This window comes from Corvus hawaiiensis, chromosome 18 (genome assembly GCF_020740725.1).
Source record: "Corvus hawaiiensis isolate bCorHaw1 chromosome 18, bCorHaw1.pri.cur, whole genome shotgun sequence".
NCBI classification, from domain to species: Eukaryota; Metazoa; Chordata; class Aves; order Passeriformes; family Corvidae; genus Corvus; species Corvus hawaiiensis.
The window spans coordinates 11,281,007-11,302,231 of NC_063230.1; the positions used below are offsets into that span (position 1 = coordinate 11,281,007).

At 55.3% G+C, this 21,225-nt stretch overlaps 2 protein-coding genes across 4 annotated transcripts in view; both read left to right on the forward strand.

Annotated features, from left to right (window-relative positions):
• CORO1C (coronin 1C) overlaps positions 1 to 15,325 on the forward strand; it is a 49,993-nt gene extending 34,668 nt beyond the window's left edge. For all 3 annotated transcript variants that reach the window (XM_048322341.1, XM_048322343.1, XM_048322344.1), the window contains exons 3-11: positions 1,122 to 1,244; positions 7,496 to 7,625; positions 8,367 to 8,548; positions 9,076 to 9,195; positions 10,053 to 10,157; positions 11,067 to 11,212; positions 11,730 to 11,787; positions 11,870 to 12,115; positions 12,789 to 15,325. In XM_048322341.1, coding sequence (XP_048178298.1) covers positions 1,122 to 1,244; positions 7,496 to 7,625; positions 8,367 to 8,548; positions 9,076 to 9,195; positions 10,053 to 10,157; positions 11,067 to 11,212; positions 11,730 to 11,787; positions 11,870 to 12,115; positions 12,789 to 12,908 — 1,230 coding nt within the window. In that variant the 3' untranslated portion in view covers positions 12,909 to 15,325. The remainder of the gene's footprint in view (positions 1 to 1,121; positions 1,245 to 7,495; positions 7,626 to 8,366; positions 8,549 to 9,075; positions 9,196 to 10,052; positions 10,158 to 11,066; positions 11,213 to 11,729; positions 11,788 to 11,869; positions 12,116 to 12,788) is intronic.
• Positions 15,326 to 16,382: 1,057 nt separating this feature from the next.
• SELPLG (selectin P ligand) lies at positions 16,383 to 18,859 on the forward strand. The gene is made up of 2 exons (XM_048322346.1): positions 16,383 to 16,753; positions 17,521 to 18,859. The coding sequence occupies exon 2, from the start codon at positions 17,526 to 17,528 to the stop codon at positions 18,714 to 18,716; it is 1,191 nt and encodes a 396-aa protein (XP_048178303.1). The 5' UTR covers positions 16,383 to 16,753; positions 17,521 to 17,525; the 3' UTR covers positions 18,717 to 18,859.
• Positions 18,860 to 21,225: the final 2,366 nt, after the last annotated feature.

Consider the following 21,225-nt stretch of genomic DNA (forward strand, 5'->3'; position numbering starts at 1 on the left):
AATAGGAGCAGCCTCCCACATGGAGCAGGGTGGGAGGCATAAATTAAGGAATGTCACCTCCAAGGTTGGGGAATGTTACTGTCCAATGGCAGGAGGGAAATTCCAACCATTTCTTCTGCATGTTTAAACACAAAAGAAGACGACCCCATCCCAGACCTCTGCCTGCTGTCTCTCTTCTCCCATCACTCATCATGAAAAGGTCATTCCCTGGAAACAAAACCCCATGGAGCAGGACCAGGGACGTGGCTGTGGAAGTGGAGGAGTTTCCTCCTTCCCCTGCTGCTGTGCATCCTCAGTATTGTAGATATTGCTTCCCTTGTGTGCAAGGCTTGGCTGAGAGAGAGAAGGATGATGAGAGTGATTTTCCTTTCCCTTCTTCCTTGTTTGTGGAATCAGCTGTTGGGGGGGATCAGGTGCTTCAGGATCTTCAGGGGCTCCTCAGCAAAACACAGATCCAGGGGCAAAGTTGGTGTGTCAGCATCAGCTGGGTTGGAATCACTGGATTTGTCCCAGTTCGGGTTTAAGTGGCTCGTTAGCTCATTGTTTTTGGAAATATTATCCCTGTAGGGAGCCTGGCATTGGTGGCCTCGGTCCTCTGGCCATGGAGAGGCAAGTGTGGATCAGGTGTGGCTGACACAGTCCATGTTGGCAACATTTATTCCTCCAAACAATATTTTCCTCTGCACAACTGCATCCTAACATCTTCCCATCCAAGCAAAATCCTTCTGTGTTAAGAAACCAGGGAGACCTGGTAAATCCAGTGACCAGCAACGCCCTCCAATGACACTTTTACCTTGGTTGTCTTCAGCTGTTGCTGTTGGGAAGCACAGATGAAACCAGAGCTTTTCTCTTCTCAAAAAGTTGGGATGGACAAAGGGATGGTGTTGCAGCAGGTGCTGAGGTGTGGGGTCACAGCCCTCCTGTGCTGGATCTCTGAACCCTTTCCTTGCTCCCTAGGGAATTTCCAGCTCGTTGATGCTGGAGAAGAGCTGCTGGTTTGTTTCCCCTGCTGATCCATGAGTTCAGATCTCATGGAATTGCAGATATGAAAGAGCAAACGGAGGGTTGGGAAGCAGCTTCCTGCGGGATATCACAGCTCTCTTTCTCGTTCTTCCCTCCAGACAGGCAGGATTGACAAGTCCTACCCCACAGTATGTGGCCACACGGGGCCGGTGCTGGACATCGATTGGTGTCCCCACAATGACCAGGTCATCGCCAGCGGCTCCGAGGACTGCACTGTCATGGTGAGTGTTCCTTGTGGGGTGGGGTGGGCTTTGCTCCCTGCTGGAACTGCTGCTCCAAAGGACACTGGTATTCCTGAAGACACCTCCTGTTCCGAGGTGAGGAAGTCGTGGAAGATTTGGTCATTGTGGAAGGGGTTGGATTGGAAGGGACTTAAAGCTCATCCCATCCCACCCCCTGCCATGGCCAGGGACACCTTCCACTATCCTAGGTTGCTCCAAGCCCTGTCCAAGCTGGCCTTGGACACTTCCAGGGATGGGGCAACCTGTGCCAGGGCCTCATAACCCTCACAGGGAAGATTTTTTTTCTATTTTTCCTTCCCCTTGACATTTTTCTGATGTTTGGGAAGAGGAATGAGAATGCCAGTCTGTGGTGACGTGTTCTGATTTGTAGAGCTTTGAGAAGACAGGTGGTTCCTTACCTCAGATATCCCAATGTGCTGGGAAGAGAGAGGGATTGGAAGGGAATGAACCCAGCAGGTTCCAGGATTCCTTCAACCCTTGATTTAACGGAGTCACTCAAAATTTTCCCTGTATCTCCAAGTTTTGAGCAGGTGTCAAAAGGCCTTTTTTTAATAAATAAATACAATTAATCCCAATTTCTGCACCTGCCAACCTTGGATTGAGACCTGTTTTATCTCAGTGAGAGCCCATGGAACAACAGCCGGGCTCGCTCCGTGACGGATGTGGAATCCTGTGTATGCAAACACAGCAGAATAAGTGAAAGAAAATCCTTGGAAGATGAAATAATGCCAAATAACTCCAGGGATCTTTGGCCATATTTAGAAATGCTGTAGGCTGAATGTTATATTGAAATCTTATTATAGATCATGTCAGATAAATTCCTTTGCTTCTGTTCATCGTTCAAATGTTTAGGAGGGGATTCATCCCAAGAGGCTTTTCCTGGGACAGCTCTTGCCTGTGATCTCTCAGTCTTGGAAGCTGAAGCATGTTAACAAAATGGGCTATATTTAATATTAAACAAAACAACAACTTCTGGGTTTGCAACGCTCACTACTGGGCTGGAACTGAGCTTTGGAAGGATGCGGGAACGTTTCTCCAGCCGGGATGTGGAAGGGCTGCACGCTGGGAATGTTTCTGAGACCTGAGCATCAGTGAAGGCCCAGAGCTGCCTCCTCGGAGGCCAAATAAGTCTCTAATCCAAGTGCAATGAGAAGTCTTTTGGGAGGCTCCAGAGAGACTGAATTGTGGGGAAAACCCAACGGAGTTCAGTTACAAGTTGTCCAAATGCTTGTCCAAGTGCTCCCGATGTGGGCACAAACTGCAGGAATCTGCACTTCCCACTGGACTCTGGGGTTTCTCCACACATCCCAAGGTGGGGATGAGCTTCCCATGCATCCCTGGAGGCAGCACCCGTGTGGGAAGGTCCCAGGGTGGAGCTGCCTGGGGGTTTGCACCCTTGTGGTTGTGTTTGGTGTGACCTGTCTGGAGTGGAAGGGGAAATAGGTGAGGCCTTGCTGTGCTTCCAGGGTCAGGGATGTGCAGACCAGGATTTGGAAGTTGCTGGGGGTGTGTTAGCTGGAGGTTTGGAATGGGAAAAGATGGATCCCAACTCATTTGGGACAGCTGGGAACTGCACCGGTGTGAAGAACACCCCTGGCTTAGATTTTGGGAATGAGCTCATGAGCTTTCCCAACTGTAATTGCTTTTCTGGCCTGGCATGGGCAGTTCAGTGTCCTGTTTTCCTTGATAAAGGGTTTGGGTCCTGCTTCCTGAGCAGCCTGAACGGAATAAACGCAGGGAGCTTTACAGGACACGTGGCTGTTCATGGGCTCCAAACTCTGCCGGGGGGAGATGAGGGAAAGTGACGTGGAGGAGGAAATTGTGGGGGATTCTGCGTCAATTCCAGCTGCCGGAGAAAAGACCTTGTTCTTAAAGACCATCTGTGCTCTAGCACTCAGGGATTTAGGATCTCACCCTCTGCCACAAGGGATCTCAGCTACGTCAGCCAGACATGTATTGAGGGAGAGAGCGTGGATTTGGGATGGTATTGAGGGAGAGAGCATGGATTTGGGATGGTGTGAGGGAGAAAACGTGGATTTAGGACAGTGTGAGGGAGAGAGCGTGGATTTGGGACAGTATTGAGGGAGAGAGCGTGGATTTGGGATGGTGTGAGGGAGAGAGCGTGGATTTGGGACGGTATTGAGGGAGAGAGCATGGATTTGGGATGGTATTGAGGGAGAAAACGTGGATTTAGGATGGTGTGAGAGAGAAAACGTGGATTTGGGATGGTATTGAGGGAGAGAGCATAGATTTGGGACGGTGTGAAGGAGAAAATGTGGATTTGGGACTGTATTGAGGGAGAAAACATGGATTTGGGATGGTATTGAGGGAGAGAACATGGATTTGAGGTGCAAACCACTGTCTCCAGGTGGAAAGGGCTGATTCCCTGCAGCCATAACTCTGCAGCCCCCGTGTGGCACAGGGAAGCTTCACTCAGCCCTTTCCAAAGCCAGAAACCTCCTCTAAAGAAATTCCCAGATTTTTACAACACCTGCACATAAACCTTGGACAGGTTCAGTGTTGGGAATATCGGACATGGCATTGGAGAGGGGATGGGAAAGAGGAGGAGACCTGACATTCCTCTCCAAAGGCTTCCTTGCAGATGCCTTCTGTGGCCTCTTCCTGTGGAAGAATTGTTTCCTTGTGCCAGCAAATAAGGAATGACTTAAATATTCCTGCTTGACATTGTATTGGATGGCTCTGATGTACTGCAGGCTTTCCATTCAGCTGGAAAATGTTTTAGTGGATAAAGGTTTGTAGATGGTATCGAGGCCCTTCCTCAGGTATGGAAAATTTCCTTCATCAGAAGGTGGATTTTAAGGAATTTGTGTGGAAAGGCCAGAGCAGAGCTCATGGGATGGAGCAGATTTCTTTAAAAATCAAAGAGAGCCTTTGCAGCAACCTGGGCCACCAACCAGGACAGGGAGAATGAGGAGAAGGTCTGACCCTGTAAAAATGATGCACCAAGAGCCTCTTCCTGAAGGGATATGGGAGCAGGGCCATGGATAAATCCAGGCCTCAAACTCATTTGTTTCCTTACTTAAGGTGATAAAAATGAATATATATGATGTAGGAGCTAGTGTTCTTTCTAGACATGGATTTAATCTTCTTTTCAGCTCTTGCAGAGCCAGAGGAGACCGTTTTTGCTTCTTTTTAAAGGGGATGAAAGAAAAGTTTGCTTTGTTTTCTTTCTCACGTGCTGTTTGTGCAAAACCTTCCTCTCCTGCCCTTCCTGCAGCCCCAAACCTCTCCCTCAGCTGTGCCACGGCTCCACTTCCTCCTGCACAAACAAACAGCCTTGATAACATCAAACCCCCCAAAAAACCCCCAGACACCCACGGGAGGAAGAGCTGACAAACATTTCCTAATGCCCAGGCATTTTAAGGTTTCCTTGGAGCGTTTTAAGGTTTCCTTGGAGTCCTCCCGAGTCCTCACCCTCGGCAGGGTAAGTCCTGCATCTAAAATTCTGTAATTTCCCTGTGAACCTGATTTGATCCCAGGCTGAGGCCAGACTCCCACCCTGTGCAGGAACGAGGGGCTGGGCCCGTTGGGACCATGCCCTGACCTTTCACATTGGTTTCTTTATTATTTTTGGGAATAGCAGGCAGGATTATTGGGTCAGTAGTCTGTAATCTGCCCAGGATTACACTGCCCTGCAGCTGCTCCCAGCTACCTGACAGAAAATTCCATCTGTCCTCTAGAGGCTTTAAAAAAAACCCTTTTTCACTGGGATTTTGTCTCCTTTCCTTCTCCCAACCCCTGCACTCGCTGGCTCATGTTTAAATTTGGTTCTGGAGTTTTCTGGCTCCTTTGCACTTGCTCAGAGGGATCTCAGGATCCTTCCTGGCTGAGATGGTGCAGAACAGAACTGGGGGGCCCAGGGCCCCCATCCATTTGCTGTGGCTGCCCCTGGCAGGGAGGAATGTTGGCTGGAGCTGATCTGACCCCGCTGTCCCTGCCTGGCTCATCTGCAGGTCATGGGCTCAGAAGCTTCTGCTGCTCCTGGGTCATTTTGGTGAATAAACTCAATTTGCAAGGCTTTTCCCACAATGAGAGTGAGGCTGAGGGACTGGGGCCAGGTCCCTGTATCCCACTGTGCCTCTCAGGGGGAAAAAATGACTGATCTTAGAATCATGGAATGGTTTGGGTTGGATGGGACCTTAAAGCCCATCCCATTCCACCCTCTGCCATGGGCAGGGACACCTCCCACTATCCCAGGCTGCTCCAAGCCCCATCCAGCCTGGCTTTGGGGACACTTCCAGGGATCCAGGGGCAGCCACAGCTTCTCTGGACACCCTGTGCCAGGGCCTCAGCACCCTCCCAGGGAACGATTCCTTCCCAATATCCCATCCAACCCTAGAGATGCAGGAGGGCAGATGACGAGAAACACAAAACCCACCAAAGCCCAGTGGCTCATTGGAGAGACCCCCCACAGTTTTGGCATTAGGAGCAGCACCAGGCTGACACGGAATTCCCATCGCAGACATGTTCCAAACTGTTGCTGTCAGGTTGTTACTCCCTGAGTGGCAGGAGAAAAGCTGTTTCTCCAAACCTGACACCTTTGGAACCCAGTTTTCGGTGTCAGGGGTGGGGGAAGGGATTTGTTGAGGTTCTCAGGCATGTTGGGTTTCAGCAGAACCTGCAAGGGGTTGGATCCAGTCACTGGTGGAGCTGGGGGGGAATGGGAAGTGAGCAGGATGAGATCCTGGTTTTCCAGGCTGAGCAGCTCCTGTTTGCAATCCCATTTTAAAATTGGAGTTGTAAAAGCCTCAGTTGATGTCATCGTGTCACCAGCGCTGTTCCATCGGGTGGGAAGGGAGAGAGGGATTTCCACAGAATCATGGAATATCCTGAGTTGGGAGGGGCTCACAAGGATCCTGCAGCCCAGCTCCTGGCCCTGCACAGACACCCCAACAATGCCACCCTGTGCATCCCTGGGAGCAGTGTCCAAAGGCTCCTGGAGCTCTGGCAGCCTCGGGGCCGGGACCATTTTCATCCCTTGCAGAGAAATCCTCTCCTGGGGAGGTGTTCCCATTGTGCTCATTTCTCCCGGCATGCTGAGAAGGATGGCACTGGGAGCTGTGTCCATGAAAAGCTAAATCATTTTTGGGTTATTTGGAGGTGAGCTGGTACCCACTGAGAATCTCTGCATCTCGCTGGGTTTTTTCCAGCACCAGCCATCCCTGTGAGAAGGGAAAAACTGGGATTAGCGCAGAAATCCACGTGTCCATCATGCATCTCTGTCTGCCTCGCTTCCCAAATCCACTCCCTCACATCCCACAGCCTGTTGGGCGTCGTGGGCAGGGTCTGGCAAGCCCCGTTCTCCCAACTCCAGGAAAATCAAACAATGGGAAGCAAAGCGAATGTGCTCTAATGCTGCCATCTACCTACAGCAGCTCCAACTGCTCCCCGAGGGGCTCTCCCTGTAATTCCATGTAATTTTTTAATTCACTCTATGTAGGTCAAACTCAATTCCGAGATGATTGTCCAGTGCTGAATTGCAGGAATAGTTTTGGTGGGGCTGATCCTGCCCTGGGGCTTTGGGGTGATGGGTTTGTCTGTCCCATTCCTGGTTGTTGCTGGCTGGAAAAGCCACCTCCCTCCTGCTGGAATTCCAGTGCTCTGGCATCCTTGGGGGGCTGTTCCTCCTCCTGGTTGCCCTTCCCTGAGGAATCTTACAACAGAAGGGTTGTGGAACCAGGCAAGAAGTGAACAGGCAGTCCTGAGTTGGGCTGCTCTGGCTTCTTCCAGGACCAAACTGCTCTTCCCTGATTAAATGGGATCTGAAAGGAGCCAGAATCTAACAGGAAAACAAGTTGCTGGTGTTCCTAAAGAAGTAAAAAGTAGGCAGTGGTAGAGCTGCAGCATTGTCCTTCTGAGGGACAAGCATGGTTTGGAAAGACAGCAGCTTGTTCCCATGGAATTGGAGCTGCAGGGGAGATTTTCCCAACTCCTCAGCAGGATAGGAACGGAGCGTGTCCGTGGACACGGGAATAAAGGGATTGCAGCATCAGGAGCTGTGGGTTTGTGCTGGCACATGAGTGAGGAAGGATATTCCACATGGATCAGCCAAGGGTTTATTGGCAGCTGGGAACGAATCCCTCCCCAATTCCCTTCCTGTTTACACAGAGCAGCGACGGCTCCGGCGGCTGCAGGATGCGCGAAGCAGCCGAGCCACGCGCCCTTCGGATGGGCCGCCCTTGGCTGAGCAGCTTTCCTTTCCCTTGCAGGTGTGGCAGATCCCTGAGAACGGGCTCACCCTGTCCCTGACAGAGCCCGTGGTAGTGCTAGAAGGCCATTCCAAGAGAGTCGGCATCGTGGCCTGGCATCCGACGGCGCGGAACGTGCTGCTCAGCGCAGGTACGGAGCGCAGGGACGGGGGAACAGCCACCTCTCCCTGCTTTCCTTCCACTCCTGCTTTTCCTTTTCCTTCTTCCCTCTCCCAGCTGCTCAGATGCCTTAGATCCCTGTGAATCACAAGACCCGAGGCAGTAGCTGGCTCGCAGCCCCCTCTGTATCTCAGCCTTTTGTATCTTCAGTTTACAGGGATAAGCACCAAGGAAATGTCTGGAATTGGAGTTTGGGAGTTGTTCCAGACTTTATTTGATCTGCAGTAACGATTTACGTCTGCATTCCCTACATCCCTGTTCCCATATACTTTTAGAACTGGTCCAAGTGCTTCTCCTTTCCCCCTGATCCCTACAAAGTATCCCAGAGTCCGGCTGTTCCTCCCACAAACTTTCAGGGTCAGCATTTTCCAAATCATCTCCTTGGCTGGTACAGTCCATGTATTGAGATTTTTTTGACCACTGAAAATCAGTTGCATCATTATGGAAATGAATTGGATAATTCATTATCCATTGGCATAGTCTGAGGCTTCCATGGGTCGGATCCCAAGGAAAGAAGCGAGTCCTTTCAGCGGGATTGTTGGATGAGCTGGGTGTTTTCCATTGAGAAAAATCCCTCCTGAGCTCCCAGTTTGGGTTTTGGTTTCCCCAAAAAACCTTTAGAGCTGCAGGAAGTTTATCCCTTGTTCCCCACCTCTGGCTTTTCCCCTGTGTACCCCAGTGCTGTGACTTGAGCTGTTATTTCCCATTTTAGGCTGTGATAACGCCATCATCATCTGGAATGTGGGAACAGGAGAAGCCCTCATCAACCTGGATGACATGCACGTGGACATGATCTACAACGTCAGCTGGAATCGCAACGGCAGCCTCATCTGCACAGCTTCCAAAGACAAAAAAGTCCGAGTTATCGACCCCAGGAAACAAGAAATTGTCGCTGTAAGTTTGCTTAATTATTAAAGAAACGTGGATTCACTCCAGCAGGGAATGAGCAAGAAAATATGGAAGAAAGAACCTTCTTGCTCAGTTTACGCACCACCACGTTCAGTCGTGCTCTTCAAAAATTACAAGAGGAATGGTAGGGGTTGGAGGATTTGTCTGGGTTTATTGGGATTAGCGTTTGAACCGGGATTTTAGGGCTCAGTTTTAAACCTGCAGGAGTGTAATTCCACATCTAATCCTTTTGTATAATTACAGTTCCAGAGTTGTGCATGCAAAGTTGTAGCTTGCAAAGAGGTTTTCCTTCAGCCTTGCAGGAGGCCGGTTGGCAAAGCTGGAGCAAGCCAGGAATGTCCCCTTCTCTTGTGGTTCAGTGATTGGCTTCTTCCCTGAAGCAGCAGTGAAGGAGAGTTGGATGTTGCTCCTTGGATTTCCCCCAGCATGGAGGAGCAGCGTGTCCAGAGAGGAGCCACCACTCCAAGGGTTTTTCTGTTCACTGCTAATCCTGACCTGCTCCTCTCTTCCAGGAGAAAGAGAAAACCCACGAGGGAGCGCGGCCCATGCGAGCCATTTTCCTGGCGGATGGGAACATCTTCACCACCGGCTTCAGCCGCATGAGCGAGCGGCAGCTGGCCCTGTGGAACCCGGTACGATCCCAAACTGCATCCCTGTGCCCCTCACATCCAGCCTAACCCTAAACCCAGCCCTGCAGCTGTGGAATCATGGAATGGGTGGGGTTGGATGGGACATTAAAGCCCATCTCGTTCCAACCCCCTGACATGAGCAGGGACACCTTCCACTATCCCAGGGTGCTCCAAGCCCCATCCAACCTGGCCTTTGGACACTTCCAGGGATCCAGGGGCAGCCACAGCTTCTCCAGACACCCTTTGCCAGGGCCTCCCCGCCCTCACAGTGAAGAATTCCTTCCTAAATTCATCATTTATCCACCTGAGGTTATTCCCTCTCCATCTGCTGCCTGCTCCTGCTTCCATAATTTTGGCTGTGTGGTCACTCAGTGAAGGAACTGAGCAGGAGCAGCGATCAGCTGGGAGCTGCAGGTTGGGAAGACACACAGGGAGCAGAGGGGCTGTGGGAAGGTCACCTCTCTCTCAGTGTTGAGCAGAGCAGGACAGCAACAATCCCAGGAAGGTTCAGGGTGGAAGGGACCACCTGGATTGTGGCCAGGTGGCTTTTGAGTGTCTCCAGGGACATCATCCACCACACATCCCATCCCACTGTCACTAACTCACTGTGTCACATATTTCCCTTGACTTGGTGAATTTTCCTGGCTCCTGTTTTTATTTCATTTAGTGATTAAAATGCCCTTGGGGAATGAATCAGCTCGTGAACGTTCCCAGCGTTTGTTGTAACACACGGATCCCTCCGGGTGGTGCAGACACCACTGGGAGCTCAGTGGCTATGAAGTGTTAATAATTTAAACCCTCCCTCTATGAACAGAAGCTTTTCCAGTCTTTATTAACATCCCTGGTGTTTTTATTTCCAGAAAAACATGGAGGAGCCAATAGCCCTTCACGAGATGGACACCAGCAACGGGGTCCTGCTGCCCTTCTACGACCCAGACACCAACATCATTTACCTGTGTGGGAAGGTAAGGAGAGGCTTTGGAGGCACCTGTGTTCCCCAAAAATGTTCCCCAAAAAATCAGTGCTGCAGAGATCAGGCTGCTCTGGAATGGGTTTGATCCTCACTCTGCAGAACCTGGGAAGGTCTGGAGTGGACCTGGATGTTTCTTTGAGATGGATTAGGTAAAGCTGCTCCTCATGCAACAAGTCCCACACCATTACCAAAACATTCCTTGCTGGTGTTGACCTGGAGGATTTTACACTGGTGTGGGAGGAAGGTACATTTTGGATGTTGTCCTCCTAGTCTTTGGAGATGCTGGAGCGTGTGGCAACGCCCACTGGAATTTTGTGGGGTTAAATAATAGAAAACTGGAATGAGGTGCTCCTTTCTAAAAGCAATTTGTAGGAATTTGGTGCCCACTTGTGATGGACTCCTACAAACAGGAGCCAAAGCCAAGATGAGCAAGGAATTACAAAGGAGAATCCATACAAGCATGTTCATGAATCCCATCTTTGTAGCAGCTAAGGAGGAATATTTGGTTTCTATCTAAGGAGGAATATTGGGTTTCTATCTGCCACCCCTCCTGCTGTTTCAGAGACAACAGTGCGGTGGAATTGCTTGGAATTAAGGATAAACCGGTTTACAGCCTTTCTGCCTGACTGTGGCAGGAGGTTTTTCCACAAAAGATGTGGAAGGGGCCACTCCCAGCCTGGAAGCATGAGTTCAATCCCTGTCCCACAGTGTTTGGAACAGGACTTGGAGGAACCGTTCAGTTGATGGACTCGGATTGTGGTGGGGATCAGCCTTGCTTCAAAAACAGCTGTGAGCTGTCCATGGCAGCATTCCTGGAGGGAATGGCAGTCGGGAGCAGGAGTGTGGGCACAGGGAACACAGGTCCTGCAGCCTCTGGAGGGTCTCCTGGGGTTCCTTGCAGGGTGACAGCAGCATCCGCTACTTCGAGATCACGGATGAGTCCCCGTACGTTCACTACCTCAACACCTTCAGCAGCAAAGAGCCGCAGAGGGGGATGGGGTTCATGCCAAAGAGGGGCCTCGATGTCAACAAGTGTGAGATTGCCAGGTGAGGAGAGCTCATCCCAGGGCTGGGAGCTGGGGCTGGGAATTTCAGGAGTGGTTAAAGCAGCAGAGCAGTGAGCACAGGGCAGTGGTGGTTCAGAAAACCTGGGAAGGGCAGGAAACATCTCGGGATGTCGCTGCAGTGGCTCCAGGAGGGAACATCACTGCTGGTTGGGAATATGATCCATCTCTTCTCCCAGGGAACAGGGGGAAATAGCCTCAAGTGGCTCCAGGGGAGGTTTAGCTTGGATATTAGGAACAATTTCTTCATGGAAAGGGTGGTCAGGCACTGAAAGGGGCTGCCCAGGGCAGGGGTGGAGTCCCCATCCTGGAGGGATTTCACAGCTGTGTGGATGTGGCACTTGGGGACATTGGGTTATGGTGGCCTTGGCAGTGCTGGGGGAGTGGCTGGACTTGATGGTCTCAGAGGGATTTCTGTGATTCCTTGGGGTTGCTCCTTTCCCATCTCCTGCATCTCCCTGATCGTCACTCCCTGTCCCACCTCTCCTTTTCCACGGCAGGTTCTTCAAGCTCCACGAGAGGAAGTGTGAGCCCATCATCATGACGGTTCCCCGCAAGGTGAGCACCACCCTGGGGCCGGGCTTTGGAGCCAGCTCCTGCCTCCAGAGCTCCTGACCAATCCATGTCTCCTGCCTTGCAGTCCGACCTCTTCCAGGACGACCTGTACCCGGACACAGCCGGCCCAGAAGCAGCTCTGGAAGCAGAGGAGTGGTTTGAGGGGAAGAATGCTGATCCTCTCCTCATCTCCTTGAAGCACGGGTACATTCCAGGCAAAAACCGGGATCTCAAGGTGGTCAAGAAGAACATACTGGACAACAAACCCGCCGGGAACAAGAAGAGTGATCTCATAAATGCTCCAAAGAAAGCAGCGGATGCCTCAAACCTCGTGAGTGAACTCCAGGAATTTTAGGGGTGGTGGCCTCAGGTGGGAATCCCAGGGTGGGACCAGTGACAGGACCTGAGGGAATGGCTGGAGCTGCGCCAGGGGAGGTTTAGGTTGGAGATCAGGGAAAGGTTCTTCCCCCAGAGGGTGCTGGGCACTGCCCAGGCTCCCCAGAGAATGGGGAGCTCCAGGAGCGTTGGGACAGCGCTGCCAGGGATGCCCAGGGTGGGCTTGTTGGGGTGTCTGTGCAGGGCCAGGAACTGGGCTGGATGATCCCTGTGGGTCCTTTCCAACTCAGGATGTTCCATGATTCTGTGATGTTTCTGTAGAAATGGAAGATTACTGGGAATTGTTTTTTCTAAATCACAGAACCATTGAGGTTGGGAAAAGACCTTTGAGATCCCCAAGCCCAAACCATAACCCAGCACCAGCACCTTGTTCACCACTAATCCCTGTCCTCAAACTGTGTCCTTTGGGACACAGAGGAAAGTGTGGTTTAAGAGCAGGTACTGCTCCTGCCTGGGTGCACTGGTGCTGCTGGAGATGCTGCTCCATGCCCTGAGCATCCCAACTGCTCCAGAGTCTGTGTCACACCCTCATCCCTCCAACAATCCCACTGGGAGGAGCCCTTTCCTTGGAAAACCCGAGCTCTCCTCACTCCTGTTTTGTCTTCCAGCAAAACGACGCCAAATTGGACGAGATTTTGAAGGAGCTGAAATCCATCAAGGACACGATCTCCAACCAGGACGAGCGCATCTCCAAGCTGGAGCAGCAGATGGCCAAGATCGCGGACTGACGGGGCCGCCAGCCCAGGCACATCCCAGCTCCCAGTTCAGCCAGCAGCAGCCTGCAGCATTCCAGTACGAGCTTTCCTGTTCTCCTAAATCCACGTCAACGAGAGCCGATGATTTCAAGCCAAGCTTTTTAGTGAAAGATTTTTTTCGTTTCCTGATGTTCCAATGAATTTCTGTGACTGTGTCAAAAACAAGAAGTGCTACTTTTACAGGGTTTTTTTTGGTTTGTTTTTTTTCCAGATGTTATTATGAATCCTTGAAAAACGAATCCATTCTTGACTTCCAATGTCATGCCCAAATATCTTTTTTCTAGATTTAGGGACCAACACCACATTGTTCTTAACCACTTTTTCTTTTTTTTTTTTTTAAGTTGCCAAAAAATAGAAAAAAAAATCGCTTTTATTTTTCTTATTTGCCACTTTTGCAGTATTTGTGTTTCCATTCCAAGGGACAGGGGGTGTGTGGGGGGTGTTTACACTGTGCAGAGAACAAAGCTGAAGCTATTTTGTATAAACCCTCCATTTGGAACAGTCAGGTGGGTTCCCTTCCATTCCCTTCCCTTCCCTGTGGAGACCCCTTGGAGATGGGATGAGCTGCCTTTCCTGCTCCACAACGTGTCCCCAGCCCCAGAAAAATACAAATTTATCATTCTGAACGAGGGGATTTATTTCCTACTGAAGTTTGAAGCCAGCACCACGTTCCCATTTTCATACAATCCCAAGGTTTGATTCCGTGACCAAACTCACGTGTTTTACTTGCTGATTTTTATTTCCATTTCGAGGCAGAACTGACTTCCATGCAGGAATGTTTTTATCCATGGAGCATGGAGTTCCAGGTGAGCTGTGGGATGCCAGCAGTTGCTGTAAATCCTTGTTCCTGCCCCCTCAGCTCATGGATTTTAAGGAGCTTTTGGAATCCGAGTCAGCCCCTCACACCAGTGCTGATGATAGGAATTTTCCAAGGCAGCACGAGCAGCAGGAAGGTGATTTTTCCATGATGATTCTCCACAAACAAAACGCCTCCGTTGTTATTTTTTTTATCATTTGTTTTCTCCTGTCCATCATTCCCATTCCTGCCTCCCACCCTGCCATGCTGGAAAGCTTTGCAGGAAAGGATTTGTTCCCAGATCAGATGAGCAACCCCCAACTCCAACCCTGCCTCCTGCACTCCCAGTCCTTCAGAGCAGAAGGGACTGGGAGGGTGGATTTGATCCCAGTTTGGAGAACTGGTTTCTCTGGGATCCTCCAGGGAAAGCCCCTGTGAGTGCTCCGGGCTGGCGAGCGAGCTCCTCCTGGAATTCCATGGAAGCTCAGCTCAGCAAAGCTCTGCTCAGGTGGGGTCTCCCCTGCGAAGGAGCTGTCAGGGCTATGGGGCAGGCTGGCTCCCTGCTCCCAGCTGTGTCCTTGTGCTGGGAATGGGATCCAGGACACCCTGGAAAGCTGTGCCAAGCGGGACCGGTGCTGCCCATCCCTGCACAGCCCATCCCTGCAGCACCAGGGAGTGCTGACAACCCATCCTGAATCCATAGGTGGGCAAAGACCATCAGAGAGCTCCTGATCCCTATCCCAGCTGGACTCTGTCCCTGTGGCAGCTCCGTGTGTGCGGAGCGTCCCCCACCTGGAGCATCCCGGCGGACACGAGTCCCTTTGTCCAGGCTGAAGTGATTGATTTTTTTATTTTCCATTAGTTTAGCTAGGAATTCTACGATTTTCCATTTTTCCCAGTGTTTGCATGTTCAGAACTTCCAGGTTAAGGATTCCCTGTTGTGGAGGGATGTGTGCGTGGAGGCGGAATCGGCCGGGGGACGTAGCTGGAGAGGCACGAGGACGGGATGGAGGAGACAGAGGATGTGGTGGGATTGCAGAGCAGGAAAGCTTCAGAAAAGTGGGATTTCTGTGTTTTAGGGACAAGTGGCATCCCCTGCCCTGTGCCTGTGGATCCACAATCCGGCCGCTCCGGGTTCTTTGGCTGTTTGGTGATGTTTCTGTATTGCAGTAAATGCCTGAGATGTGTATTTTTATGGATTTTTTTTTTTTTTCTTTTGGAACCCAAAAACCCGAAGGTCGTTCTCCCCACAGTGGTGATTTCTGTGTTGATTTGTACGTGTGACTTCAGGGTTGTGTGCTTGGGGACCTCGGGTTTGTTCCTAACATTGGAGGGAAATCAGTTTTTGGGAGCCGCTGGATTGAGATGCCCGGGGGTGGGGTTGTGGGAGATTTTAGTTCCTAGCCTGTATTTTATTTAAATGAACTGATGCCTCGCCAGGCTCAACCGGAGTCAGTGCCTGAAGCTTTTTGTAGCCGTGATATCCCGGGAGAGAACCAGCCCAGTCCGGAAAGACGCGCTCTTATAGAGCGGCCAGAGTATCTGTCCAAATATTTGCTTCCATTTTCAAAAGATAAAAGTCATTGATTATAAACTGCCTCTGCTTGGCTTTTCCTTTGGCTCTCGGCGTCCTGCGCCCGCCCTCGGCATTCCAGGTGTGATTGATAACCGGGATCTTGAATGCTGGACACTTCAGTGGAGGGGTTGTGGCTGAGGGGGTCCTTGGGGGGACTCTCTGCTCCTGTCCCAGGAGAGCCAGGGCCCATCCCTGGGGTCGCACATGGAATCCTCCTGGTGATTCCCAGTGATGAACCCAAGAGTTTGGCTGGATGTGGGATGTGATGGCACAGACGGGCTGGGGGGTCTCGGGGTGGGTGGGGGTGATGTGTTCCCAGGAAGGAACAGCCCTGCTTGGGAACTGCCCTGGAGCTGGAGGGGCTCCTGCTCTTCCCAGGTGAAACTTGCTTCCAGGGAGCGGGAAGTCTGGAATGACACAGAACCTGGGCTGGAAACAGCATCACTTACTCCACCCAGGTTTGAGCTTTCTCAGGGCTGCGGCATTTCAGGGGCTGTTGCACAACCACCTCCGGAACACCCCGAACCTGGGCACACCCCAAAGCCGGGCAGGGATGCTCCCAGAGAGGCAACGCTCCCTGGGCACCATGGATCCATCCCAGGGATGCTCATCCCACAGACCTGAGCCGCATTTCTTCCCTCTTCCAGCCCCCTGGCCAGGTGTTTCGGAGCAGGGACGGGCTGGGGTTTCCGGGGGCGGGGGGTTGTTGGCACCCCGAGCCCGTTCCTGCGGATGTGCCTCTTGCAGCACCTTCCTGCGGCTGCGGCTGCGCCTCCCGCCCGGAGCCTGCGGTTGGGGCGAGGGGTTTCCTGTCGTGCCAATGCCAGGGACAACACCCAGGACAACACCCAGCAGCCCCCCGGGAGCCCCTGCGAGCATCCTGGGGATGGTGCAGAGAGAAGGAGGCCGGCACAAGGGCTGTGCAAAACATCAAGTCAGGGCCTCACCCTCCTCTTTCTTCCCGCATGCCGGGGCGTTTCCCGGTGCTGAGGTACCTCAGGGCACCGTTCCCCCCTCCCTGGCCATGCCCACACCATGCCCGGGGGTGGCAGCACCAGGTTCGCCGTCACTTCTGCTTTCGGGGCGACTCCAGCCCCGGCGCGCAGCAGCTCCGCGGGGCCGCCGGTGGGGCCGAGCCGCGGGCTCCCACCAGGGCAAGAGGCCCCTCTTTGAGGTGTAGCCCATCCCCTGCCACCCTCCCCGGGGGGTGCCCGCAGCCCCCAGCCCTCGGTGGCCCCACTGTCGGCGTGACGTCCTTCCCCCACGGGCTCTCGAAACCGCAGCCGCCCTTCCGCGCTCCCTCCCTTCCCCGCCCGGCGGGAGGTGCAGGCGGAGGGTGGCCCACGACGCCCCGCGGGTGCTGGTGCCAGGGCCGCCCTCGCCCCCCGTGCCAGGCCCTCGCCGGTGGATCCTGCAGTCGGGATCCCGCCGCGTCCATCAGCACAGGTGAGCCCTGGTGGGGAGCGGCTGGAGCGGGGCTCGGCCCCGGGGATGCTCTGGGTGCAAAGGGAGTGCTCGGGGTCCCTGAGGGTGCCGCGCTCCGTGCTGGTCCCTGGGTTTTTTGGGAGGCTGGTGGGTGCTTTGGGGATGTGGGAGCCTCCTGGGGATGCTCGGAGCATTGAGCCGTGTCTGGATGCTGTTGGGTGCCGATCTGCAGGGACCTCGGTGGCTTCCGCCCACCGCGGCTGCCGAGGCGGGGGAAATTGGTGATGGACAGATGGAATGGGGTGGTTTGGCGTGAGTTTGGGGTGGATTTGCCTCTCCTGCTCCAGAACGGAGGCGCAGGCTCATGGTGGCCTCAGCCCTGGAACCCTGTGCCAGCCCAGTGGGTGGAGGGGGAGGACGGGCACCCGGGCGGGGTCTGTCCAAACGTGGGTGACATCCCTGTGGTTTCATTTCCACATGGAGACTCATCCCGCAACTGCCCCGACCCGCAGCAGCCACCTCCATCGCGGCTGATTTCCCATTTCCAGACGTTCCACTTCCTTATCAAAACTTGTCCCTGGAGCGGAACCGATCTCCCGCAGGTGGGGGCTGTAGCAGGAGGAGGTCGCTGGGCGCATCTTCCATCCCCCCAAACCCGAGGGCCCCTCTCCAGGAGGGGAGAAGGATCCTTGGCTGGAGTGCGATCCCACATTGGGGCAGTTCCACACTCAGCATCCTCCCATGGGGAGCAGGACTCCGATGCCACCCGCCCTTTCTGTCCCCTGCAGGTCCCATGGCGCTGTGCCGGGCCGTGCTGCTGCTGCTGCTGATCCCCCTGCAGGCGTGTGGGGCTGAGCTGCCGGGGCTGCCCCAGGGAGGGCAGTGGGTCTGGGGGACAGCCAAGCCCCTGCCCCTCTCCCGTGGGAAGAGAGATGACAGTGGGCAGGAGCCCAGTGCCACCACGGTGATCAGCAGTGACAAGAGCGACGGTGGCTCTGTGCCACCACCAGCACCCGGCAGCAAGGCCAGCCTGCTCCGGGTGCCAACCACAGCCGATCCCATGGATGATTCCCCCGAGCCTGAGCTGCTCCTGAGCCCTGCAGCACCAGTGCCCAGCACCAACACCAGCCTGCCCCAGGTGCTTGCAGTGTCCACCATGGCCGAGCCTGATGAGACAGATTCCCCTTCTCCCAACTTACTGGAGGACTCTGTGTCACCAGCAGCGCCCAGCGCCAGCACCGCCCTGCTCCGGGTGCCTCTAGTGCCCACCACAGCTGATCCCATGGATGAGACAGATCCCCCTGATCCCGACCTGCTCCTGAGCTCTGCCCCACCACCAGCACCCAGCACCAAGGCACTCATGCCAACCACGGCTGAGTCCATGGATGAGACTGATTCCCCTGATCCCGATCTGCTGCCGGCCTCGGAGCCTGGCCCACCGTCAGCACCCCAAAAGAGCATCGCCACCACCACCCCCAGCTGGCTCACGTCACCCATCGAGGAGAGGACAGCCACGGATGGCCTGAACAGCAGCTCCTCCTCGGGGCTGCGCTCAACAGCCCCCCCAGCCTTTGTCCTCACCACCATGGGCCACAGGAAACCCGAGAAATCCGGAGCTCCGCCTGCACCGACCCTCCCGGCCCCTTGGGACACGACGCCGGCGGGCACCACGGTGCCCTGGGAGCCCAGCGGGGTGATGAGCAAGTGCCTGCTGGCCATCCTGCTGCTGGGGCTGGTGGCCGCCACCTTCCTGGTGTGCACGGGGGTGCTGGGGGCACTGCTGTGGCGGCGGGCGCGGACGGGGCAGCGCCAGCTGAGCCGCACCGAGATGGTTTGCATCTCCTCGCTCCTGCCCGACGCCGAGGCGGCCGCCGGCCCCCGGCCTGTCCCGGCCCGGCGGCACAAGCTGCTGGTGCCCGACGGCAGCCCCGAGCCCGATGGAGACAACCTGACTCTCAGCAGCTTCCTGCCGGAGCACTCCTGAGCCCCAGGGATGGCTCCTGCATCCCGCAGCGCTGCTCCCGGTGGAGCCGCGGGCGTTCCCCGGTGTTTTAGCTTGGACCAGTGTGACGGAGCTTGTCTCCCGCGGCCAGGTCAGGCCCATCCCATTAAAGCGTTACCCGGACATGGTGGTCTCTTCCTGGCAGCCCCCTCCCTGCCCCGCCGCCTGCCCACATCCTGCTGCCAAAATTTCGCTTCTCCATCCTCCCCCCTCAGCCCCCTGGGGGCGCAGAAACGAAACCCGCTGCAGGGACCAGACCCCAGGACCTTGGGGACGGGACCGCAGCCCCCGAGACCTCCTTCCCGCGTGGGCTCGGCCTCGTGGGAGCTGGAAGGTCGGCGGGGACGGGGCGGAAACGCCGGGGGACGGGGACAGGACGAGTGGCACAACGTGTTCCTGCCTGCGGTCGCCGCTGCGAGGCGGGGACGCCTCCGGAGCTGCTGCTGCCGCCTGTCAGATGCTCAGCCCCGGGGGCGAACGGTGGCCGCAGGGTATCGGCATCGTCCGGCAGCGCTGGCCCCGGCTGTCCTTGCCTGGCTGGGGCTGGGAGGGAAGGGAGAACAAATCCGTGAGAGGCCAACGAAGGTCCCACCATTTCACCCGCTCAGGCAGGTGTCAGTCACCCCTCAGGCCACCGAGTGATCCCTTCCCTGGAGGAGCAGAAATGGCCCAGGACTGGCCCTGTCCTGTCAGGCTCGGTGTCCCCATTTTTCCATTCTTGCTCCACCCAGGCTCCCCATCCCCACATCTCCATCCCTGCTGTGACCAGGCTCAAAGTCCCCATCTCTCTGTCCCCACCCCTTGCCCTGCCAGATTCAGCATTCCCACATCCCAATTCCCACATGCCCATATCCCCTTCCCCTCATCCCCAAGCTTGCAGCCTCCTCGAGGGCCACTCTGGAGTGTCTGTCTGGGGGGAATAGCCAGCGTGGTCATTCACCTGCATCCCGGCCCTGCTGCCTGTTTACATTCACGCTGTGCTTGGGATATTTTCCATCTGGATCCTGGCAGCTGCTCGGCCCCGCTACGGCTGTGAATGTAAATGTTTATGGGTGAGTCAGCCGGGCCAGGGGACCCACAGCCAGTGGCCATGGCTGGTCCCCACACCCTGGCCACGGGCTCCCTGCTCGTGCCACCCTGCTCTGTCCCACTGTGTCCCCACGCCAGCGCCCTGCCAGCCAAAGCAGTCACGGGGGAAGAGGGATGCTCCCATCTTCTGGCTTCACCCCGCAGCGGCTGAGCCGGCCTCTGCCCTCGGTGAGGATGAGGCCGGTGTGTCCCGAGGAACTGGATGGGTGCAGATCCCAGGGATTGCTCCTGCTCTCCCAGCTCTGTGCCGGCCGCTCTCCAGCAGGAGCCCAGCGAGGATAAACTTTCCTCCACCGCCGGAGCGGCAGCCGGCAGCCAGGAGTCGGGAATTGCCCTATTTGGCGCAGTCGGCAGGTCCTGTAGGGCTGCCATCGCCCAGCTCACGGCGCGGGAATTCACGGGAAGCCGGCGCGGTGTCACAGCAGGGTCCGCAGGGATCCCGCCCGGCAGCGGGAGGGCAGCGTGCGGTGGGGTGGCACCGGGCTGTGGGTGGGTGACACGGAGCCATGGGTGGCACAATCCCATGCACGACGCTGCACATGGAGCTCCACACGCCTCGTGCAGCTCTGCAGGACGGGTCCCCTCCGGGTATTTTGCTGGCACAGCAAAGCGCAGCCCAGGGAAGCAAATTAGAAGCAGAGCAGGGCTGAAATGCCTCAAATTGGCGGTTCCCCGGGCGGGCTGTGCTGCCCAGCCCAGCCCTGAGCAGCCCTGCGTTCCTGCTGCCCCAAATTACACGGCGGGGCCGGGCGGTCCCCGCCCTGCCCAGCTCCGAGGGGCCGGGACAGCCCGGCCGCAGGCAAAAACGGCATCGTAATGGCCGGTGGGAGCTGGCACCGGGAACTGGGACGGGGATCCCGGCTGCGAGGGTGGGGACACTGGGCAGGGAGGGATGGGGATCTTGGGCGAGGGACACAGGAATCCTGGGCAGGGAGGGATGGGGACTCTGAGCAATGAAGGGTGGGAACCGTGGGTAGGGTGGGATGCAGATCCTGGACCAGGAGGGATGGAGACTCCGGGCAAAGCAGGATGAGGATCCTGGCTAGGGTGGGATGAGCAGCGATGGGGACTCTGGATGATGTGGGATGCAGACCCTGGGCAGGGTGGAAAGGGGACCCTGGACAAGGAGATTGAGCTCAACTCCGGCATCGCTGGGTGTAGGGGGGGAATCTCAGTCCCATCCCCACCTGGGCTGCAGGAGCAGGGCCGGATGCTGCTGGAACTCCTCCAGGCAGCCCTCACCCCCGGCCTTCCCTCGCCTTTCCCCCTTCCCCTCTAGGATTTCATCACTGAGCACTTAAGGCCGGGAAAAGCCGCCCCAGCAGCTGCTGCGAGCCGCCGGGGCAGCCAGACGGACGGGGCCTTTATTTCGGGGAGCCGCGACGCCGGCGGCGACGCCGGA